The sequence below is a fragment of the Podarcis cretensis genome (genome assembly GCF_951804945.1).
Source record: "Podarcis cretensis genome assembly, chromosome: 1".
NCBI lineage: Eukaryota > Metazoa > Chordata > Lepidosauria > Squamata > Lacertidae > Podarcis > Podarcis cretensis.
This window is the reverse complement of record NC_137170.1, coordinates 52378478-52400491: the sequence shown is the minus strand read 5'-3', so window position 1 is coordinate 52400491 and position 22014 is coordinate 52378478. Positions and strand designations below refer to the sequence as shown.

Sequence of the window (22014 nt, the reverse complement as noted above, 5' to 3'; positions counted from 1 at the left end):
CCCACAGCGCCACCTGCGTCCCTCATTTAAGGTTAGCTGCTTCCTATTTTTTTGCATATTTATATACAAGTGGTGGTGTCTTTATATAAATGCTTGTTGCTCGTTATGGGATATAGCAGATGCAGAAAAAGTCCATGGAGCCAAAGCACCTCCTTTTAGTATGAACCGTTGACTCGCGGACACTTAGATTTCACCCATGTGCCTCAGAGTTTGCGTTGGGAACCACCACTTGTCACATGGTAGCCATTTCAGCACCGTTTTCAGTTCTTGCATTTTTCCACATTCCACATATTGTTATTCCACAAATAACAATAACACCAGTACTAGTTTTCTGGCTCAGTAATCTCCCCATAAGTGAAACTCTTTCTCTTTCTCTGTGTCCCCCTTCCTCTTCCCCTAGTGCTGTGTGGTGAATTGGATATTTTGGGTGACTTGGCTCCACTAAGTGAGAGGGTACTAGATGTCTTATTGTTTGGGCGTCAGAAGCTGACACAGGACTGGTTATGGCCAAAAAGAATTGGCTGGAGCTTGGAGGGTCGGTGAGGGCCGGGGCTGGTGTCCAAGTAGTGCTTGGGGTCTGGGGTGCCCCATGATTTATTCATTTAGATCTTGAAGGCCAGGTTAGGTAGGTGGGAGGGTGAGTCCTCATTTAAAACACCTGGTTTCTTTGTCAACAGCCCCCATTTGCTATGGAATCCTTTTTCAAAAGGCACTTCAGGAAGAAGACTGCGCCGCTAGGGCCCCGGCGCACCAGTGTGGTGGCCCTGCCGGCCAGCAAAGCAAGGCGGCGCTCTGTGGTGGGCCAGCCCTCTGCCACCCTAACGCAACACCGCCGCAAATCCTGCGCTCATCTGCAAGGGCTGTCTTGCTTGGGCTCCCGGCACAAACGCAGGGCGAGCTCCAGCAGGAGGCGATCCAGCACCACGACCCCTCGCCTGAGTCCTCGGTTTTCCGTCCAGAAGAAGCGCGGGGGGCGAGTACGCGCCATAGATACTCATCTCATAGGGCCCTCCTTGCTGCTGGCCAGCCTCATCCAGGTGTATGAGGCGGAAGGAAAGAGGCAGTCGCCTTGCACTGAGAGCTCCAGCTCAGAGTCCCCCAAGGAGGGGCTTGAGGAGAGTGACTGGAGTGAGGAAGCTGCCTCTTCAGGCTCTGAAGGTTCTGGCCTGAAAGCAGAGCAGGAGAGGAAGGAGCTGCAAGCTGAGCTTTCGCGGTGTCCTGTTCCTGCTACGCAGCACCCTGCCGACCTGAGGCTTCTCCTGCGAGACCCTCATTACCTGCGCCGCAGGTCCTCCCACCTCCTCCCAGCAGAGTTTGTGCACAGCAGAGCAGCCTACGGGCTTCAAGGCCGTTACAGATGCTTGAGCCAGAGGCGGCGCTCAAGTGAAACCCCCAAGCCGGGTGCTTTGCTCCAGTCATGCAGGACGCGGAGGGCTGCCAGGAGGTGGAAGGTTCCTCTTGGGACCAGTTGGCTGGCGTTGACTACCCATAAATGCCTGGGAATGGATCTTGCCCACAATGGCTGCGGCAGCGACTCCCCTGAAGGTTGCAGAGCCCTACTGCCGTATGTATGGCTTTATCAGGGGTACTAAGCTCTTTGGGGTAGAGGTGGAGGGGAGAGGACCAGCACAGCCCTGACTCACAACCACAGTGCTTTCTTGCAGATTGTTAGTTATGAAAGAAGCACGCTTCAGCTGTGTCTTTCTGAGAACGGGACAGGTGCAGTGGGTCTCTCCCCCCGCCCCCATTTCCGCCAGTTGCACTTCTGTCTGGCTCTTCCTCCAAGAAATTCTGAGTTCATTCGGCTGAGAGAAAGTGAGTCACCCAAGGACACCCAGTAAGCATCATAGCCAAGCAGGGATTTGAACATGGGAGTTTCCAACTGTGACATATTACACCTCTGCACTGCATTGGTCTCTTGGTTGCTGGGATCCTTCATGTGGTCATAGAATCATAGAGTTGGAAGAGACCACAAGGGCCATCGAGTCCAACCCCCTGCCTAGCAGGAAACACCATCAGAGCACTCCTGACATATGGTTGTCAAGCCTCTGCTTAAAGACCTCCAAAGAAGGAGACTCCACCACACTCCTTGGCAGCAAATTCCACTGTTGAACAGCTCTTACTGTCAGGAAGTTCTTCCTAATGTTTAGGTGGAATCTTTTTTCTTGTAGTTTGGAACCATTGCTCCGTGTCCGCTTCTCTGGAGCAGCAGAAAACAACCTTTCTCCCTCCTCTATGTGACATCCTTTGATATATTTGAACATGGCTATCATATCACCCCTTAACCTCCTCTTCTCCAGGCTAAACATGCCCAGCTCCCTTAGCCGTTCCTCATAAGGCATCGTTTCCAGGCCTTTGACCATTTTGGTTGCCCTCCTCTGGACACGTTCCAGTTTGTCAGTGTCCTTCTTGAACTGTGGTGCCCAGAACTGGACACAGTACTCCAGGTGAGGTCTGACCAGAGCAGAATACAGTGGCACTATTACTTCCCTTGATCTAGATGCAATACTCCTATTGATGCAGCCCAGAATTGCATTGGCTTTTTTAGCTGCCGCGTCACACTGTTGGCTCATGTCAAGTTTGTGGTCAACCAAGACTCCTAGATCCTTTTCACATGTACTGCTCTCAAGCCAGGTGTCACCCATCTTGTATTTGTGCCTCTCATTTTTTTTGCCCAAGTGCAATACTTTACATTTCTCCCTATTAAAATTCATCTTGTTTGTTTTGGCCCAGTTCTCTAATCTGTCAAGGTCGTTTTGAAGTGTGATCCTGTCCTTTGGGGTGTTAGCCACCCCTCCCAGTTTGGTGTCATCTGCAAATTTGATCAGGATGCCCTTGAGTCCATCATCCAAGTCGTTGATAAAGATGTTGAATAAGACGGGGCCAAAGACAGAACCCTGTGGCACCCCACTAGTCACTCTTCTCCAGGATGAAGAGGAACCATTGATGAGCACCCTTTGGGTTCGGTCAGACAGCCAGTTACAAATCCACTGAGTGGTAGCATAGTCAAGTCCGCATTTTACCAGCTTCTTTACAAGAATATCATGGGGCACCTTGTCAAATGCCTTGCTGAAATCAAGGTAGGCTATATCCACTGCATTCCCTTCATCTACCAGGCTTGTAATTCTGTCAAAAAACGAGATCAGGTTAGTCTGACATGACTTATTTTTCAGAAATCCATGCTGACTATTGGTGATCACAGTATTCCTTTCTAGGTGCTCACAGACTGTTTGCTTAATGATCTGCTCCAGAATCTTCCCTGGTATTGATGTCAGACTGACTGGGTGGTAATTATTTGGGTCCTCTCTTTTGCCCTTTTTGAAAATAGGGACAACATTTGCCCTCCTCCAGTCTGCCAGGACTTCGCCTGTTCTCCAGGAATTCTCAAAGATGACTGCCAGTGGTTCTGAGATCACATCTGCCAGTTCTTTTAATACTCTTGGATGCAGTTCATCTGGCCCTGGAGACTTGAATACATCTAAACTAGCCAAGTATTCTTGTACTATCTCCTTAGTTATTCTGGGCTGTTTCCTCTGCTGAATCATTTGCTCCAAATTCTTCAGGTCGGGCATTGTTTTCTTTATCGGAGAAGACTGAGGCAAAGAAGGCATTGAGGAGCTCAGCCCTTTCTGTGTCCCCTGTTTGCATTTCACCATCTTCTCCTCTGAGTGACCCCACTGTTTCTTTCTTCTTCCTTTTGCTACGAACATACCCATAAAAGCCTTTTTTGTTGCTTTTAACCTCTCTAGCAAGCCTGAGTTCATTCTGTGCTTTAGCTTTTCTGACTTTGTGTCTACACGTGCTGGCTATTTGTTTGAATTCCTCTTTGGTGGTTTCCCCCCTTTTCCATTTTTTGTACACATCCTTTTTTAATGTTAACTCAGTTAAAAGTTCTTTAGATAGCCACCCTGGCTTCTTTAGGCACCTTCCATGTTTCCGTCTCATTGGTATTGCCTGAAGTTGTGCTTTTACTATCTCCCTCTTAACAAACTCCCAGCCATCATGAACTCCCTTTCCTTTTAGTATTACTGTCCATGGGATCTCACCCAGCACTTCCCTAAGTTTTATGAAGTCGGCTTTCTTAAAGTCAAGAAATTGAGTCCTAGTATGCTTGGCTGCTCCTTTCCGCTGTATAGTAAACTTCAGAAGAGCATGATCACTCGCGCCTAATGATCCTTCCACTTCTACCCCACTAACCAGGTCATCAACATTGGTTAGGACCAGATCTAAAATGGCTGTTCCTCTTGTTGCTTCTCCCACTTTCTGGACAACGAAATTGTCTGCAAGGCCAGTGAGGAATCTGTTTGACCTTATGCTCTTGGCTGAGTTTGACATCCAGCAAATATCCGGGTAATTGAAGTCCCCCGTTACTACTATCTCCCTTCCTTTTGCATGCTTGGCCATCTGTTCCAGGAAGGCATCATCTATGTCCTCCGTTTGGCTTGGGGATCTATAGTAAACTCCCACAATGAGGTCCCTGTTATTCTTCTCTCCCTTAATTTTGACCCAAATGCTCTCACTTTGACTTTGAGGTTCTAAATCTTGGATCTCTTCACAGGTATACACATCCCTGACATATAACGCCACTCCTCCTCCTTTCTTGTCTGGTCTGTTTCTCTGAAATAGATTGTATCCCTCCGTTATTACATTCCAGTCGTGGGACTTATCCCACCAGGTTTCAGTGATGCCTATTATGTCATATTTAGTTTGCTGTACCAAGAGCTCAAGCTCATCTTGTTTATTACCCATGCTTTGCGCATTAGTGTACAGACATTGAAGTCCATTAATCATTCCCCCCGTGTCTCTTATTTAAGGATTTTTTCCTCCCACCACTAGGTCTGTGTGCTCCTTGAGGGTGCTCTTCCATCAAAGAGCTGGCTTTTTTCCTGCATCTTCCCAAAAGGCTGTTTGGTATTGCAGGTTGCCTTTTACCTTGGCTAAGAATTGCCAGTTGGATATGGTGTTTGAATAATGGAGGAGCCAGATTCCTGTAAAAGGTCTTTGTGTGAAATGAGCAGCAGCTCTGACCAGTTAATGTATTAAGATGCGCACAAAAGATGACATGTATGGCTTTAATGTCCCTTTATACAATTTCACAACACACACATACACACACAAAAACAAACAGAGAGAGGGAGAGAGAGAATAGGAAAAGCATTCAGAAGTGGCAAATATTAATAATAATAATAATAATAATAATAGTAGTAGTAGTAGTAGTAGTAGTTTTAAAGGACCTTTATGACTGTAACATTGATTGTGTGTGGTGTAGTGCTACCATGTTTGACTTAGGTAGATTCACATCCCTGCTTAGCTACAAAGTTGACTGCGGTAACTCAGGCCATTTGTGTGTTCTCAGCCTCTCAGAATTTTTGAGGATAAAAGCCTTTGAGTTACTTGGAAGAAGGATGGGATAAAAAGTGTGTGTGTGTGTTCATGCGCGCGCACACACACACACATATACATTGTGAGGAGGACAAAAAACACGAATATGATTTGTCCTTGATGAATTGATCTAGAGTAAAACCCATGTGTGATCTTAAATATGCGCTCTAAAATTCTGAGATGCCCAGCTGCTTCTCCCGCTCTCACCCCAATTAGCCTTGGAATGTTTTGCTTCAGAAGCAGCAGGAAACCTGGGCTCTGTTTCATCTTCCCAGGAGTCTCACAAGCCTGTGTTATTGTGTTATTAGTCTTCATCCACTTGAGAGAATAGTGATCTGTTATGGAATATTCTACACACACACACACACACACCTTTGGGAGGAAGGATTCATGGAAATAATAAACATTCAACTGCCACTTGGATTTTTTAAACTAAACCACTGCGTCCCTTTCTTCATGGCTGGTGTTTGCAGTGGCATGGTACAAAATGCCCAATCCACATGGTAGATTTCAGCATGCCAGTAACTTGGCATTTATTAGTAGTTGCTGTGTGGCATGACTTAAAGCAGTTATGAAGAATAGTCTGTTTTTCACTGCCACAAGGTAGAAAATAAAACTTACTGCCTACCATTGAGTTGGGTAAGTATTACCTACTCTGTGATTTCCGATAATTTCTGCCTCATTTTAGGCAGCTTTTTGGAATTGATATTAACACATGGAATGCCTTTCTTTTTAGCATCCTTTCCCCCCCAGAAGGCTTGCAAATGCTGCATTTAGGAATAATAATGATTAATATGATTTCAGGTGTTTTTATGGACAATCTTCTTCCTGTCTTTCAGAAAAGCTATTGCCAAGTCTGGTCTCCAGCACCTGGTTGCCCAGCCAACCCCCCCACTAGCCCTGAGAAGCGATTCAGACAGGGAGATCCGCAGTACTGTCGACTGGAGCGTAAGTGCTACCTTCTCCCCTTGTGGCGGGGGGGGGGGGCGTACAGGGAAAGATAATGAATGGGTTCTTTCCCATTGGCTTGGCTGCATAAGTTTTGCCCAGTGCAAATCCACACACAGGTGGCTTTCTGGAGCAAGGGTATCATTGGCCAGGGTGTAGTCTGAAGTCAAGTTATTTGATACATCAGCCTTACTGAAGCCAAGCAGGTCTGGTCAGTGCCTGTATGGGAAATGGCACGGAACCCTATAAGTATCACCTTGAGTTCCATGGGAGAAAGACAGGAAACAAGTAGTGCATTTCTCTGGAGTGATGGTACCTGAGTTTCCACAGGATGGTTCCTGTAGCTCTGGTTGTGCTCTGCATTACAGCAATAACTGGCAGCATGGGAAGCTGCCATGTGGGTGAACTCAAAGCTAACCTCTGAAGTCTGAAGGTCAAATGGGAGCCATGTGTTGAAATCTGTTTATTTCCTGCCACCTTGGCAAGTCCCCTCCTGTCCCCATATCTATACCTGAAAGTATTTGGCCATTCTATGCTTCCCATTGATCAGAGCTATTGGTATGTCGTGCTTGTAAGGTAAAGGTAAAGGGACCCCTGACCATTAGGTCCAGTCGTGACCGACTCTGGGGTTGTGGCATTCATCTCGCTTTATTGGCCGAGGGAGCCGGCGTACAGCTTCCGGGTCATGTGGCCAGCATGACTAGGCCGCTTCTGGCGACCTGAGCAGCGCACGGAAACGCCGTTTACCTTTCCGCCGGAGCGGTACCTATTTACTTGCACTTTGATGTGCTTTTGAACTGCTAGGTTGGCAGGAGCAGGGACCAAGCAACGGGAGCTCACCCTGTTGCGGGGATTCGAACCACCGACCTTCTGATTGGCAAGTCCTAGGCTCTGTGGTTTAACTCACAGCGCCACCCGTGTCTCATGTCGTGCTTGTAGGCTGAACCAAATCCTTTCCTTGTGCCTGCTTCAGGTCAGTGGCAAATAACTGGTGGGCACAGGGAAGCAGAATGTGCAACAGGATGATGCTGAGGCATGTGTGTGGCAGTGGAGTATTGCCAGAAAGAAGCTTCTGTTAAAGCAATGTGTAGTTTTGACTCAGTTCATCTGTGGGGCTGAAGTGGGGAGGCAAGTTAGTTCCCCTGAAGCTAATGACCGGATGGAATTGTGGCTAGGTTCTGAACTGAGTGTGACCCTGCAACAGTACTGTGGAATGACAACACATTACTTCTGTCTTTCAGGAGTCTGCAGTTTACGGGGAGCACATTTGGTTTGAAACCAATGTCTCTGGGGACTTCTGCTATGTGGGGGAACAAAACTGTGTTGCAAAAATGCTGGTAAGTCTTGGCAAGAGGATGCCCCTAACTGGTCAACTTGATTTTTGTGTGAGTCTGCACTACCATCTAGTGGAGGAAACAAAAAAATGCCTTAAACTGCACATCCCAGAACACCATCAAGCAGAGGTTACAAGAGCAAATATTTTTCTTTGGGGAAAATGAGGGTGGTGTACGGGGGGGGGGGGGGAGTGGCCCTTCACATCACTTCTATTTGTGCAGTGGGTATTGGCACCTGGTGATTTTTAAAGGATACTTAGCATACATTGTGGGATATGGTGTCTAGCACAAAATCTGGAAGTATGAACATGAGAAACCTTTCTGCTTATTGTTTTGAGTTGCAGTGTGTGTGTGTGTAGTGTTTTTAGCTGCACAGAGAGAACCTGCACATTTACAGCGTATTTCTACAAAAGTGTCTAAGTAAAAGTGGGGCAATGTATTGGTGGTGGAGCATGAGCTTTTTGTGCAGAAGGTCCTTGGCGGCTCCATTTAAAAGGGTCTCAGAGAACTGCTGCCAGTCAGGCAACAGCCTCTGGGTCAAACTAGATGTGATATTTGCTGCATAGGTTGTTCTTTTGTAGCTCTTAAAAAAAAACCAAAACCTGAAGGTAGAGGGCCTGAACTGGATTGGCACCACCAAGCAGGGCTTAAACTCTTTGCTCATGGAAAGGTCCCAATCAAAATTATTTCTCCCGCCTCCCCCCACCCTGCCCGTATCTTCTTTTAACAATTTGAGGGAAAGCAGTGCAAGGGCAAACTAGTCATGTTGTGCAAAGCAGCTTCATGTATTATAGAGAACGATGGTTCAGCGGCAGAGTACATGCTTTGTGTACTTAGGGTGGTACCGTATTTTTTGCACCATAACACTCACTTTTTTCCTCCTAGAAAGTAAGGGGAAATGTCTGTGCGTGTTATGGAGCGAATGCCTGCGGATGGCGGGGGGGATCTGCCGCAGTCGTGAACAGAGGATCCATGGTTCCCCATCCTTCCCTCCTCTGTGGTTACAAAGCATGGATCCACATGGATCCTCAGGATTTTTGCATTGGGCTACTCCAAGCTCACTGTCAGATCACATGTCTGTGGCCACAGCATGAACCACAAGAATCATATATCCACTATTTCATTTAGAATATTTTTTTTCTTGTTTTCCTCCTCTAAAAACTATGTGCGTGTTATGGTGTGGTGCGTGTTATAGAGCGAAAAATACGGTAATTCAACTAAGTTTTACTGGGAGTAGATCCATTGAAATTCATGAATATGAATAAGTGGGTTGATTCTGGGTAAAACCTAGTTGAATACCGCCCATAAGGACCCAGACTCATTTCCCCCAGCATCACTCGCTAGAAAAGATTGGAGGTAGCAACGCTGCCTGGGGCCTTGAATGAATTGCCACTCTTAATAGTGGGCTAGATGGGCAGGAGGGTGACCAAGATGATCAAGGGTCTGAAAACCAAGCCTTGTGAGGAACAGTTGAGGGAGTTGGGTATGTTTAACCTGGAACAGAGGAGATGGAGAGGAGGTTTGGTAGCCATCTTCAAATATCTGAAGGGCTGTCACATGGAAGATGGAGCAAGCTTGTTTTCTCCTGATCTGGGGGGTATGACCCAAACCAGTGGATTCGAGTTACAAAAAAGGAGATTCCAACTAAACATCAGGAAGAACTATTTGGCAGTTTGATGCTCACAAGAGGTGGTGGACACTCCTTCGTTAAGCAGAGGTCATGGATGCTTTAGTTGATATTCCTGCACTGCAGGGGGTTGGACGAGGGACCCTTCCAACTCTACACTTCTGTTATTCTGTGATGATAAGTTGGTAATTCTGCCAAATGTCCACACACTCCTTATCTCTGCATACTTGTTGTTCAGCATTTGGTGACCTTCCTTGCCCTCCCAACTTTTTTTTTTTTTAAAGTAGCAAATTCTACAAACTGCCCTAAATGAGTTTTATTCATTCTAGCCACTGTATCTTACTAGTATTAGAATTCAGGATTTTCCTCCCCCTTTTGTACTGTGCGCCTGTATCTTTTTTGGCTGCCTCAAAAGGGTGAGTCACACTGAAAAAGCTTTCCAGGAAGATTTTAAAATAAAGAAAAGCAGGCGGAAATGCAATCACAAGCTTTATGTTTATCTTGTAGAGCTGGAAGAAACTTCCTTGATGCAAATTCATCTAAATTAGCTTGTAATTCTCCCCCTGATTGCATGGTGTTTTTATGTTTTTAATTTATAAGGCTTTTGGGGGGGAAATGAGAATCCACCTCAAGTATACAGAACGATAGAAATAAATACATATTTCCAGCTATCCCTTTGATGGCACCCTTTGCTTTGCGGGTAGGGGCTGTGATCAGTCGGTCAATATATTTCAGTGCCTGGATTCCATTTGCTTCATTAAGGCCAACAAAAGTGGGAGGTAATGCACTCCATGCACAATCCATTCCATCTCCATCCTCTCCCCTGGTGCATATATTGGGATGGAAGGACGAAGAGGAAGCCATTACCTGCAGCATTCTTACCCTACACTTGTGTGTTCCATATGGTTTCTTCTCTGCACAAACAGTTATTTGAGTGTTGAGCTGGTTGCAGGCTTGCCAGTCACTCGCAGATGATGTAAACTTCTTGTCTTCCTTGTCTTGCAGCAAAAACCTCTCTCCAAGCGCAAGTGTGCTGCCTGCAAGATTGTAGTCCACACACCCTGCATAGAACAGCTAGAGAAAGTGAGTAAAATCTAGTTAAGCTCTTAGTCTGTGCTTGGAGAGATGGGATATCAACCTCCTTTGTAAAAAAGGAACGTTCCTGCCAGATCCAATTTCCATGAACGCTTATATGCCTGCTAGGAGAAATTCCTAAGAACCAAGCTCCCTCTGTCATATTTTGTTCCTTCTTGACTCTGTAGGCAAATAACTTTTGCATTTAGAGATGCCAAAGCCGATAGCTTTGCATCCAGCTGGCCTTGGGTTCAGTCTCTGGTATCTCCACTTAAATGATTTCAAGCAGCAGGGCTGGGAAATGCCTCTGTGAGAGGCCTTACAGGGCTGCTGCCAGTTAGAATAGATAGTATTGAGCTAGATGAATTGATGGCTTGACTCAATATAAAGTAATCTCATATGTGCATATGCTCAATTATTCATTGAGAGGACTGAGTGGGAGGAAAGAGGGAATGGCAAATAATGTGGTCCTCACAGGACAGAAATGCTTCACATTTTATGTTATATTAAAAAACAACAACAACAAAGCTTTCCACCCATCTTTCTGTTAAATCCGCAGATAAATTTTCGATGCAAGCCTTCCTTCAGGGAATCTGGATCAAGAAATGTCCGAGAGGTAAGAGCTTTGTGGACTGTTTATTGATCTGTAGCACAAGGAAATTGTGTGCATGCACCCTTTGATGCAGTTGGCTGTGAAATCTTTGGCCTCATTCGGTTCTGAGGTGACAAACTGCCCATAGCCAGGTTTAAAGTTGTAATACCTCCCTGAACTTGAGGTGCTAACATGTGTCTGAGCAGTAAAAGACTCACTATGGCCCATCCCTCCTGAGCATTTCTTTTGAAAATTTGCACATTGAGGTACAACAGTGAGATGCCACCCATTATCTATTATTGATACATTATAGTTATGAGTGGAATTTTCTAATCTAAGGAAAGAGTGGACTGATTTACCAGTTAGTACAGAGGTAGCCAGTGTTATGCCATTCAGATGCTGTTGAGCTACAACTCCCATCGGCACCAACCAGTATGACTAATGATCAGGGGTAAAAAACATCATTGGCTACTCCTGAACTACTAGTGATAACCTCTGAAGGGACTGGTGTATGCTGGGGAGTGCGTGGCTAGTCACTGCATACTTCCACCACTTAGTTCAGTCCCTAGAGGAAGAGAACTCTCCATGGTGCTGAAAGGTAGAGGGCTGGGCCAATGAGTATCCATACTGGCAAACCATCAGGCAGCGTCCATACTTGAAGTGAGATTTTAACACATCCACACACTTACAGCTTCATAGAGAAAACTTGAACCCGTGCTTCACCTGAACAGACTTTGCACCAGCTCTCAAACTGGATATAGACCTAAAGGAATCTTCCTTCGAACATATTTTTAAAGAGCCAAGCAATTTTAACATACAGACATAGCGTTCCCAGTGGACGAAGGTGTACAGTCGTACCTTGGACCCTGAACGCCTTGTGAGTCTAACGTTTTGGCTCCCGAGTGTCGCAAACCCGGAAGTGAGTGTTCTGGTTTGCAAACGTTCTTTGGAACCCAAACATCCGACGCGACTTCCGCAGCTTCCGATTGGCTGCAGGAGCTTTGGTTTATGAACATTTTGGAATTCGAATGGACTTCCGGAACGGATTCCGTTCGACTTCTGAGGTACCACTGTAACTGTCATTCTTAGTAACCAAGTCACTATGGTAACCCGTAGGTTTTATCCTGACTTGTTTTTTGGTGTGTTTTCTCTTGGCATGGTGGGATTAGAAGTGCAGCCTGTCTTTGAGTGCAACCTTTCTGACTCCTAATAGGATCATTATTGGAATGAATCTGGTGAATAAGAAATGTTCAAGAAATGTTAAGAAGATTGTACAGGAAAAGACGTAAAAATAAATACCTGGTCACATTTTCCTGAGTTGTAGTGCTTGGAGCTTTCGCTTTCAACAGAGACTAGGAAAAAAAGTAAATTCTGGTCTTTGCTGAATACTTGCACAAATTTATTTATGTATGTATTGCATTTATATCCTACCACATGGCCTTTATAAAATGGCTCTTGGGGCAGCTTACAGTTAAGAATAGAGCAATAGTTAGTAGTAAAACATTAACAACCATAAAAATATATAAACAATTAAACATTTACAGGGAATAAAAAAATAACAAGTTATCATAAAATTGGCATCTGTTTCTGCCTCTGAACACCAGCTGAAATAAAATGCCTTTAGCTAATTTCTGAGAGACAAAGATAGCCAGTAAGGCCTTTTCTTCTTCTTCTTCTTCTTCTTCTTTTTTGCAACGGGGCAGTGTGGTGGGGAAGAGTAAGAAATCCAATAAGGGAGAGGGCACTTAATTGCAGAGAAAGCCCTGCTCTTTGCCCCTGTCCATTGATTTCAGTCAATGAGAGAAGTCTTAGTGCATGGGATTGCTGAAAATCATCCTATCAGCCACCTTCAAAGCTACAGATTGCATCCCACAGAACTTTATTTTCGACATAACCATGAAATGAGCAACTACCGTATTTTTCGCTCGATAACACGCACCCAACCATAACACGCATGTAGTTTTTAGAGGAGGAAAACAAGAAAAAAAATATTCGACACGAAACAGTGGATGTATGATTTTTGTGGTTCATGCTGTGGCCACAGACATGTGATCTGATGGTGAGTTTGGGGTAGCCCAATGCAAAAATCCTGTGGATCCATGTATGTAACCACATTTTTGCACCACTGCGGCCCCAGGCAACAGTGGGTGCGTGATTTTTTTGGTGCAAACTGTAGCCATGGACATGCTATGTGATCTGATGGTGAATTTGGGGTGACCCAGTGCAAAAATCCTGAGGATCCATGTGGATCTGTGCTTTGTAACCACGTTTTAAGTGGGGAGGGAAGGAAAAGCACTCAAGGGACAAGGAGCACGCGTGGAGCAAGCTCTGCTTCTCTCCCTCCCCCCCCCCTTAGCGACCTGAAAATCTTTCCTGCTATTTCCAGCAAAGCTGGAGGAGAGAGATACAGAGAGCCTTACACTTGTGTAAGCGGCTCCCTTCCCCTCCCGCTTTGCTCCTTTAAAGAAGCAGGCACTCTGTCCCTCTCTCCTCCCCATTCAGCGGCTCTTCTCCCGCTTGAAACCACGGAGGAGGGAAGCATTCGCTCCGTAACACGCACAGACATTTCCCCTTACTTTCTAGGAGGAAAAAAATGTGTGTAATGGAGCGAAAACTACGGTATCTCGTGTTGTGGTTAAGTTAAGGTAATTTCACTAAACGGCCTATACTCATTCGACTTATAACAATTTAAGAAATTTGAAGCCGTGAGGATCCATGTTGTTAAATGGGACCAGGAATTTGTTTCTTTGCCACTAAGCACAGCCTTGCCTGTTACTCCTGTGTTTTAACCTCGTTTCAGAAAGAAAGGCTACATACAGCATAATCTCTCTGTGTTGCAACATGGATTGCTTGCTCATAGCCTTGAGGTATTACACGCGGCAAATATGTAGATGGTAGACTATTCTTGTATTCAATGCCATGAAATATCGTTTTGAATAGTTTTGGTTTGGTGTATCTTAAAAAGAAAGTACTTGTTTCATCTTCAGTAATGGGCGCTGAATACTTTCCTTTGGAAGTGCTCTGCATTTGTCCTTGTTTGGCTCTGAGGCATACTTTCTGAGTTTGAGGGGGTTCTGAAGCAGGGGAAGGTGAAGCTGGCTTACTCTGTTCTGGATTGTCAAGGCAGCATTGGAGGCCTCGGCTTCTAAGCATCCCAGCCTAGATGTGTACTCAGGGGACGGTATATGTGTCTCTCCCATTTCCTCGTCCTTTAAACTGTTCACATGTTTCTCCACAGCCTACAGTTGTGCGGCATCATTGGGTACACCGCAGACGTCAGGAAGGGAAATGTCGACAGTGTGGAAAGGTGAGGGGGAAACCTGTGCTGATATAGCTTGAAGGGTACAATGAAGCTGGAACTGGGATTGCAAAAAAATCTTTTCAGATCAAGATTCTTACGCAACTTGAGCTTATATCAGGTGCTTCAGTTGCTGGGAAGCGATACTGAAGTTTTGTTTTCTGACACTGCTTTGCATCTTTCTGAGGCCTCATCAGTATCACCTCTTTGTTTCCATCTGAAGGCATGTTTAGTCAGGCTTTTGAGAGAACTTGAGTCTTCTGCACAATATGTTTTGAATTGCCTGGCTTTAATATATATATCTCTCGCTTGGACTACTGCAATGCGCCCTATGTGGGGCTACCTTTGAAGGTGACCTAGAAACTACAACTAATCCAGAATACGGCAGCTAGACTGGTGACTTGGAGCGGCCAACAAAACCATAGAACACCGGTCCTGAAAGACCTACATTAGCTGCCAGTGCGTTTCCGAGCACAATTCAAAGTGTTGGTGCTGGCCTTTAAAGACCTAAACGGCCTCTATCCAGTATACCTGAAGGAACGCCTCCACCTCCATCGTTCTGCCCGGACACTGACGTCCAGCACCGATGGCCTTCTGGCAGTTCTCTCACTACGAAGAAGCCAAGTTACAGGGAACCAGGCAGAGAGCCTTCTCGGTAGTGGCGCCTGCCCTGTGGAATGCCTTCCCACCAGATGTCAAAGAGAAAAATAACTACCAAACTTTTAGAAGACACCTGAAGGCAGCCCTGTATGGGAAGCTTTTAATGTTTAATAGGTTATTGTATTTTAGTGTTTTGTTGGAAGCCACCCAGAGTGGCTGGGGAAACCCAGCCAGATGGGCGGGGTATAAATTATTATTATTATTATTATTATTATTATTATTATTATTATTAAAAATTATTGTCGTATGCAGCCTTGTGATTCTCAAATGATGGGTGGTTTAGAAATAAATTGCTATCATTGTTGGCATCTGTTTGTCTTGAGAGACAATAGAGTGTGCCTCGCGGGGTGAAGTCAGGCCACTGCATGAGGAGCACCGAATGTATTTGACCCCAGCTTGGCTTCAGGAGTTGCTGGAAGGAGGCATACAAGGCGCCATTCAACAGTCTTAGGGACTCTAATCTGGATTTGTGTAGAGTTTACTCCTTAGCCTTTTCTTCTCCCAAAGATATTCCTCAAGGCGCTGAGGGATCAGAGTTTTCCTTCTCCAAACAACAGCAACATATGTATTATAATTGTTATATAATTATATAATCACATTAACAACAGTAACAACAACAACAACCACCCCTGTGTCATAACTGAGATTCATGGCAAGCTTCTCACTCACAGACCATTTTCAGAAACGTAGGGGGAACACCCACCCAAAGTTGTTGAGCTCACTTCTCTGCGCCCTACCAATCACTGTTCCACCCACAGCCTCTGTCGTGTAGTCCCAAGCGCCACACCGACATGCTACAGAGGTGCCGGAACTCACCGGGGGGGAAAGCCCTGACTGTAGGAGGGGAAATGCACTTCCTTTTGGTCCTATAAAGACTAGCACATTGGGACAACAGTTATCTGTCTGATGAAGGATATTTGTCCACAATATATTCTTTCTTTAAAGCCCTATACAGCCTAGGACCCTCATACCGCCTCTCCTAGTATGTCCCATGGAGGACCTTACAGTCTTCAAATAAAAACATTTTGGAGATTCCAGGCCACAGGGAGGTTAGACTGGCCTCAACCAGAGCCAGGGCTTTTTCGGCCGTGGCCCCGATCTGGTGGAGCGCTCTGTCACAAGAGACTAGGGCCCTGCAGGACTTGACATCTTTCCGTAGGGCCTGCAAGACAGAGCCGTTCCACCAGGCCTTTGGCCAAGGCACAGTCTGACCCCCTCTCTCCTTCTGTAATCTTCATAGAACTCTAACTTGATGGTTGCCATTAATTTGATTTTGAATTGATTTTAGAATGAATTGATTTTAGAATGTATTTCAATTAATTGATTGTGATTTTATGTAAACTTTGTTATTTTTACTGTAGCTGCTCTGAGTCCGGCTTCAGCTGGGGAGGGTGGGATATAAATAAATTTTTATTATTATTATTATTTATTTCTTTTTTAAAAAATAAATTTATTTATTTGGTTTTACAAATTAAAGTTTTACAATCACATATCCAGCATACAACATAAAAAACAAGATTCCAAAGAATCTCCTGGACTTCCCTTGTCCTCCTTATGGGTCCTATTGTTAGTCATTTCCTCCTGCACCTTTTATAATAATTCAGACCTTTTACATCTCCATTATATCAAAAATTCACAATTAAACTACAAGTGTTATTCCAATCCTACCAATGATTTTAACTGATTACAATGGTTTTTAAGATAAATTATAAATTTTCCCCATTCCTTATTAAAATTTTGGTCTTCCTGATTTCTGATTCTTCTGGTCATTTTTGCCATTTCTGCATAATGCATCAACTTAATCTGCCATTCTTCTCTGGTCGGGACTTTATCTTCTTTCCATCTCTGAGTCAATAACATCCACGCAGCTGTGGTCACATACATAAATAGTCTTTTCTGCTCCAATGTCCACAATATATTCATGTTACATTACATTTATTTGTTTCTAAGATGCTACAGGACTCTTTGTTGTTGTAAATTCATGGACCACAGGTTTATTGCTATGATTTAAAAAGAAACTTAAAGTAACGTGCAACTTTCTCCTTTTTTTCCTGTCTCCCTGTGCAGGGTTTCCAGCAAAAATTCGCCTTTCACAGCAAGGAGATTGTAGCCATCAGCTGTTCCTGGTGTAAGCAAGCAGTGAGTGCAGCATGTATCTGTTTGCTAAATTGCCCTCCCTTTCTAAACACAAACACCTCTGCCTCTTTTGCCTCCCTCGCCCCAGAGTTTGGAAGTATTAGTCTTCTTCTTGTTTTGTTTTTTTGTTTTTTTTTAAAAAAAACATTAAAAATGGTGAACCTGCCCCCTGCAATCTGAAGTGGTACAGCCCATTCCTTATCACTTTACCCCCTGATTGCTACATCATTCTGCTGCGTGGGTAGATGTGGCCAGTGTTTGGAACAGACACACTGAAGACTGTGATTGTCCTGGACAGTTCTGTAGACACTAACTGGCTCTCTCCTTTTCCTTTCCTTTCAGTATCACAGTAAAGTTTCATGCTTCATGCTGCAGCACATTGAGGAGCCCTGCTCACTAGGGGCACATGCCGCTGTTGTCATCCCCCCCACTTGGATCCTACGGGTCCGGCATCCCCAAGTAGGTTGCCCCCTTGGGTTTCTTTTCCATTTAAAACGGGGGGCTCATTTAAACCAGCTCCTCGTTTACATTGCCTCTTCTTTTCCCTCATCTCTAGAACCCGCTAAAGTCAAGTAAGAAGAAAAAGAGGACATCGTTCAGGAGGAAATCCAGCAAGAAGGGTCCTGAGGTCAGAGAACAGAACTAGGATAGGGAAAGACTGAGAACTAAGATGCAAACTGAAGAGGTGGTGGTGCTGAGAGATCAGTGGCAAAAATACCAGGCAATAGACTAGTGTTTGGGTTTTTCCTCCAGTGTTTTACTTACAAATGTTTTTAGCATGCTGGGGGAAGTGGAACACTTTTAAAAAATAATCTGTGCTCTCATAAACAATTGCTTGGTTAATTTACAAATAGCAAACGTTCTAACTAACATATCAAAATAGAGGAGGTATTTTGATTTTCCTCAATTTCAAGAAAAACAGTGAAATTGCATGGAATCTCCCAAATGGAATCTCTGAAAGGGCAGAACTGCATCCTCTGCTCAAAAAATAAGAAGAACAGAACAAAATGTAATAATATAAATACTTGCATTATAAACCAATAATTGTATATAGAAAATCCATTTTTATCTTAAAGTTGTCATAACAAACATAAGAAGGATTAAATGCTGTAACTAAATGTATATAACCATAAAAAATGGAGAAACTTACACTGATGATCAACCATGCAAGATAAAAACAGTTACGATGAATTCTCTGATATAATCTGTGATGAATTTTAGAAGACATAGTTTGTCTTTGAATGATTTTATCTTGGCTTAATAAGCAAACGTATGTATGAGCATTTTGATTGCTCAAGCATCCTCTTTGCAGCACCCTTCAGCAACATGAGGAAGTTTCCAGTTAAGCGGAATTTCCCATTTTGTCCAAACTGGGAAGTCATGGTTGCTACCTTGGGAAACTCTGGTTGACTGAAGGCTTCAACATTTCATTGTGCTATTCTACAAAGGGAGGAGGAGAGGGGTCAGCCATAGAATTCTAGTCTATTTCTGCTGGGAATATGGTTCAGTAACACATTCAGTTGCTTTTCCAAAGATAGGGACCCTGGGATTTTTGTTATGTGTAATATTTTTATTACTTTTCACAAAAACAAAAGCATTACTTTTAAGAAGAAGAAAAAGCATAAAACAAAACATTTAAAACAACTATATATACGATCCATATTGAATCCACAGTATGGAATTACTTGAATCCCCTGACTTCCCTCCACCCCCTCCCTTGGCTCCTTTATAATATAACCCTGGGATTGATGAGCGTTGGACCTAAATTCTGATCAACCCTAGCCAGGGATGATAGGGGTTGTGGTTCAGAAACATCTGGAGGGCCACAGATTCCCCATTTCTGTCATAGAATTACTAGTCTCCGGTGATCACTAATAATGTACAGTCTAGTTGCATAGTTACCAGCTGTCGGTTTACTAAGGGGGCTGTGTGCATATGCCTTTCAAGTAAACAGGATGGCTCTTGACTCGTTAGCAGAGAGACACTGCAGCAAATGGAGGGCCATGCAATACATTTTAAATCATTAAGGTTTAGTCACTGAATTTAAGTATTGTTTTTGTACAGAGGAGAACTTAGTTAATGCTGCTTTGATACCACATTGTCAATAAATCCTAAGTATTGCTAACTGGTCACATGGGATTAAAGGCTTGGGGAGCTTTTGCTTCCCTACCTGAGGCAACGTTAGTGGCAGTCCAAAAGGAGACAGCTTGTTTCTCAGGATGGTGGTGATTGAAGCCCAAAAGGAGAAAAGGCTGACAACAACTTTGTACTTTTGTAATGAAACTTAGAAAGCTGGCAACTGATGGTTGAAGCTTCAAGTGACCCTACTTTCCCCATTATATTTATGCCTGTTTCCAGAAACCTTGACCAGAAATGAACATTGAACTCCAACTTCTGCCAAAGCCAAAATACATCCCTGCTTATATTTGCCCATGAAGAACAGATCATGCATGTTTGTCCAGTTTTACGCAACTTGTACTAACAGAGTAATGCAGACTTTAATGGTGATAGTAACTGGGATCCTACAAAAACAAACAAATTGAGCTTCCTGGGCATAAGCTCTTATTTCACCATAATCTGGGTCATTATCCTTAATCATTACTAATGTTATTTTTGCAGGAAGGGCGATGGAAACCCTTTGTCATCAAGCCTGTCCCAGCACCTCTCATGAAGCCGCTGCTTGTCTTTGTGAACCCCAAAAGTGGTGGGAATCAGGTAAGTGTATTTTTCAAGCATTTTATTCCATTGGTTGCAGACCATATGCTGACACATCTGTGTTTTAGCCCTAGTTTGTTTCCTAATTTCCCGACTCTTCTTTATCCATAATTTTTAGGGAACAAAAATAATCCAGTCATTTATGTGGTACCTCAACCCTCGACAAGTTTTTGATCTCAGCCAGGGAGGCCCCAAAGAAGCGTGAGTATCTGTCTGAATGAGTCTTAGCCCCATCCCAGTAGAGAGACCTTTTCTAAAAGACACAGGACTGAAATTCCCGGAAAGTCTCCACATATTCTGTGTGTGTGTGTGTGTGTGTGTGTGTGTGTGTTTACATTTGCATCCTGTCTTTCTTCCAAGGAGCAGAGAGTGGCACTTTAGTATCAGAAGAGTGGGAACACCTGATGTTCTGTCATTTTTCAAGCTGGATGACCCATGCAATCTAAGCTACTGTTGACTGTGTAAAGCAGGGCTTTTCAACTGGTGGTACTTGTACTGCTTGATATACAGTGAAGTACTTTCAGCTGAAAAGTGCTGATAATGGTCTAAAGAAAGAGTGGAATAGAACAAAATGAACAACCCTATGAGGTGAATTAGGGAATCTTTGGCTGAACTGCAATTCCCATCAGCCCCAGCAGGCTTGGCCAATCCCAAGGGTGATGGAAATTATTGTTCAGCAACATCTGAAGGGCCCACCTGGGCTAAGAGAGAGACTTTTCACACGCAGATAATGAAGCAGACTTCAGGGCAGAACCTTCGTTTCTCAAATTCATCACAAGTCCCTAGCAGCTATGCTTATTTTCAGTTAGGGCCCAAGTGCAGCAGAAAAAGAACTACTGTTTACACCTAACCAGGACACCTTCTGCTTCCTGGAGGAAGGAGAATCTAATAGTGCAGTCCTACCCATGTCCACTCAAAAGTAAATCTTATTGATTTTAGTGGAGCTTTCTCCCAAATAAGTGGGGTTGGGAATTTCTAGTCTAAATAACATCATTACAGTCCTTCTTTCCCAGTACCCTCTTCCTCTGATTTTGGCCATACAGCTCTTTCTGGTAGCATGAAGACTGTGTCAGATTGAGGATTGGTTCCAAAGACAAATGTCTCTTGATTGGTTCTTACTTGGCTTCTACATTTCTGGAAGATTATATGAAAATGAGGGGTTGCTTCCTGTTGATGCTGTGCATTCCGTTCTTGTCGTCTTAACCATCACTTCTTCTGGGCTTTGTGCAGGTTGGAGATGTATCGCAAAGTGCACAACCTACGAATTCTGGCATGTGGGGGAGATGGTACGGTAAGTGGCCGCGATCCCTTTGAGTACTTGATGAGTTATGAAGAAAGCCAGGGTTTATGTCATAACGCCACAAAAGGACCAGAATCAGGCCAAAGGCCCATCTGGCCCAGGACTCTTCATACCTGAGTGCAACAGCACTATCCCTACTTTTGATTCCCAACAACTGGCATTTGGAGGTGTATCACCTGGAACAGTGCAGATAGAACATGACCACCATGGATAGCAGTCATGGATAGCCAATTAAGAGACAGTTCATTGGCTCTAAATCAAATGAGAAGAATGGGTCCACCAAGTTCTATAACACACTCATCATCATTCAAGACTACATTGCCCAGGATGCAGTGTGTTTCCTCTTCAACTGAGATGCTAGCTGAATTGCATGCTAGTGACAGTGGCTTTTGTGAGCAAGGCCTGCATTGGTGGTTTTGTGCTTAGCGTGGCTGGTGGATAAATCACTGCAGTGACTGCTCAGGTACTGCTATCCTGCTGACCTTTATTCAACATGCCACTTCTCTCTAAACTATGAGCTGCTTTTGCATAACTCTTTAGTATTCACAGATAATTCTTTTTTTGCTTTGCTTGTGACCAGTCGGTTCCAAACCAGATTAACTGGCAATGTATGGCCTAGTAGCCACTCATGGGGTCTTCCCCCAGTTCCTAACAGCTTCTCTCTTTTTGCCATTTTTTTGGAGTTTGGCCTATATTGAGAAAACAGCCATGTGCCAAAACAAAAGCAAGGGAAGCTCCCAGCCGCATTTCTGTCTGAACCTTTGTCTTTCTTGGCTAAATAGGTGGGGTGGATCCTCTCCATCTTGGACCAGTTGCGCCTGAACCCTCCACCGCCTGTGGCCATTCTTCCCCTGGGGACCGGAAACGACCTGGCAAGGACGTTGAACTGGGGTGGGGTAAGACTGCCAGTTTGGTACCAATGCTAGACTTTACTGTGTTCCAGGTCAG

At 44.3% G+C, this 22014-nt stretch overlaps 1 protein-coding gene across 12 annotated transcripts in view; it reads left to right on the top strand.

Annotated features, from left to right (window-relative positions):
- Positions 1 to 22014, top strand: part of DGKZ (diacylglycerol kinase zeta) — a 138673-nt gene that overhangs the window by 87022 nt on the left and 29637 nt on the right. For 10 of the 12 annotated variants that reach the window (XM_079950828.1, XM_079950831.1, XM_079950829.1 and 7 more), the window contains 12 exons: positions 6222 to 6330; positions 7572 to 7667; positions 10297 to 10374; positions 10925 to 10981; positions 14196 to 14264; positions 16983 to 17054; positions 17394 to 17510; positions 17608 to 17679; positions 19671 to 19766; positions 19885 to 19967; positions 20997 to 21057; positions 21849 to 21962. In XM_079950828.1, coding sequence (XP_079806954.1) covers positions 6222 to 6330; positions 7572 to 7667; positions 10297 to 10374; positions 10925 to 10981; positions 14196 to 14264; positions 16983 to 17054; positions 17394 to 17510; positions 17608 to 17679; positions 19671 to 19766; positions 19885 to 19967; positions 20997 to 21057; positions 21849 to 21962 — 1024 coding nt within the window. Of the gene's footprint in view, positions 1 to 677; positions 1565 to 6221; positions 6331 to 7571; positions 7668 to 10296; positions 10375 to 10924; positions 10982 to 14195; positions 14265 to 16982; positions 17055 to 17393; positions 17511 to 17607; positions 17680 to 19670; positions 19767 to 19884; positions 19968 to 20996; positions 21058 to 21848; positions 21963 to 22014 lie in introns of those variants that run through there. The other 2 variants (XM_079950830.1, XM_079950826.1) reach the window with 1 other exon arrangement.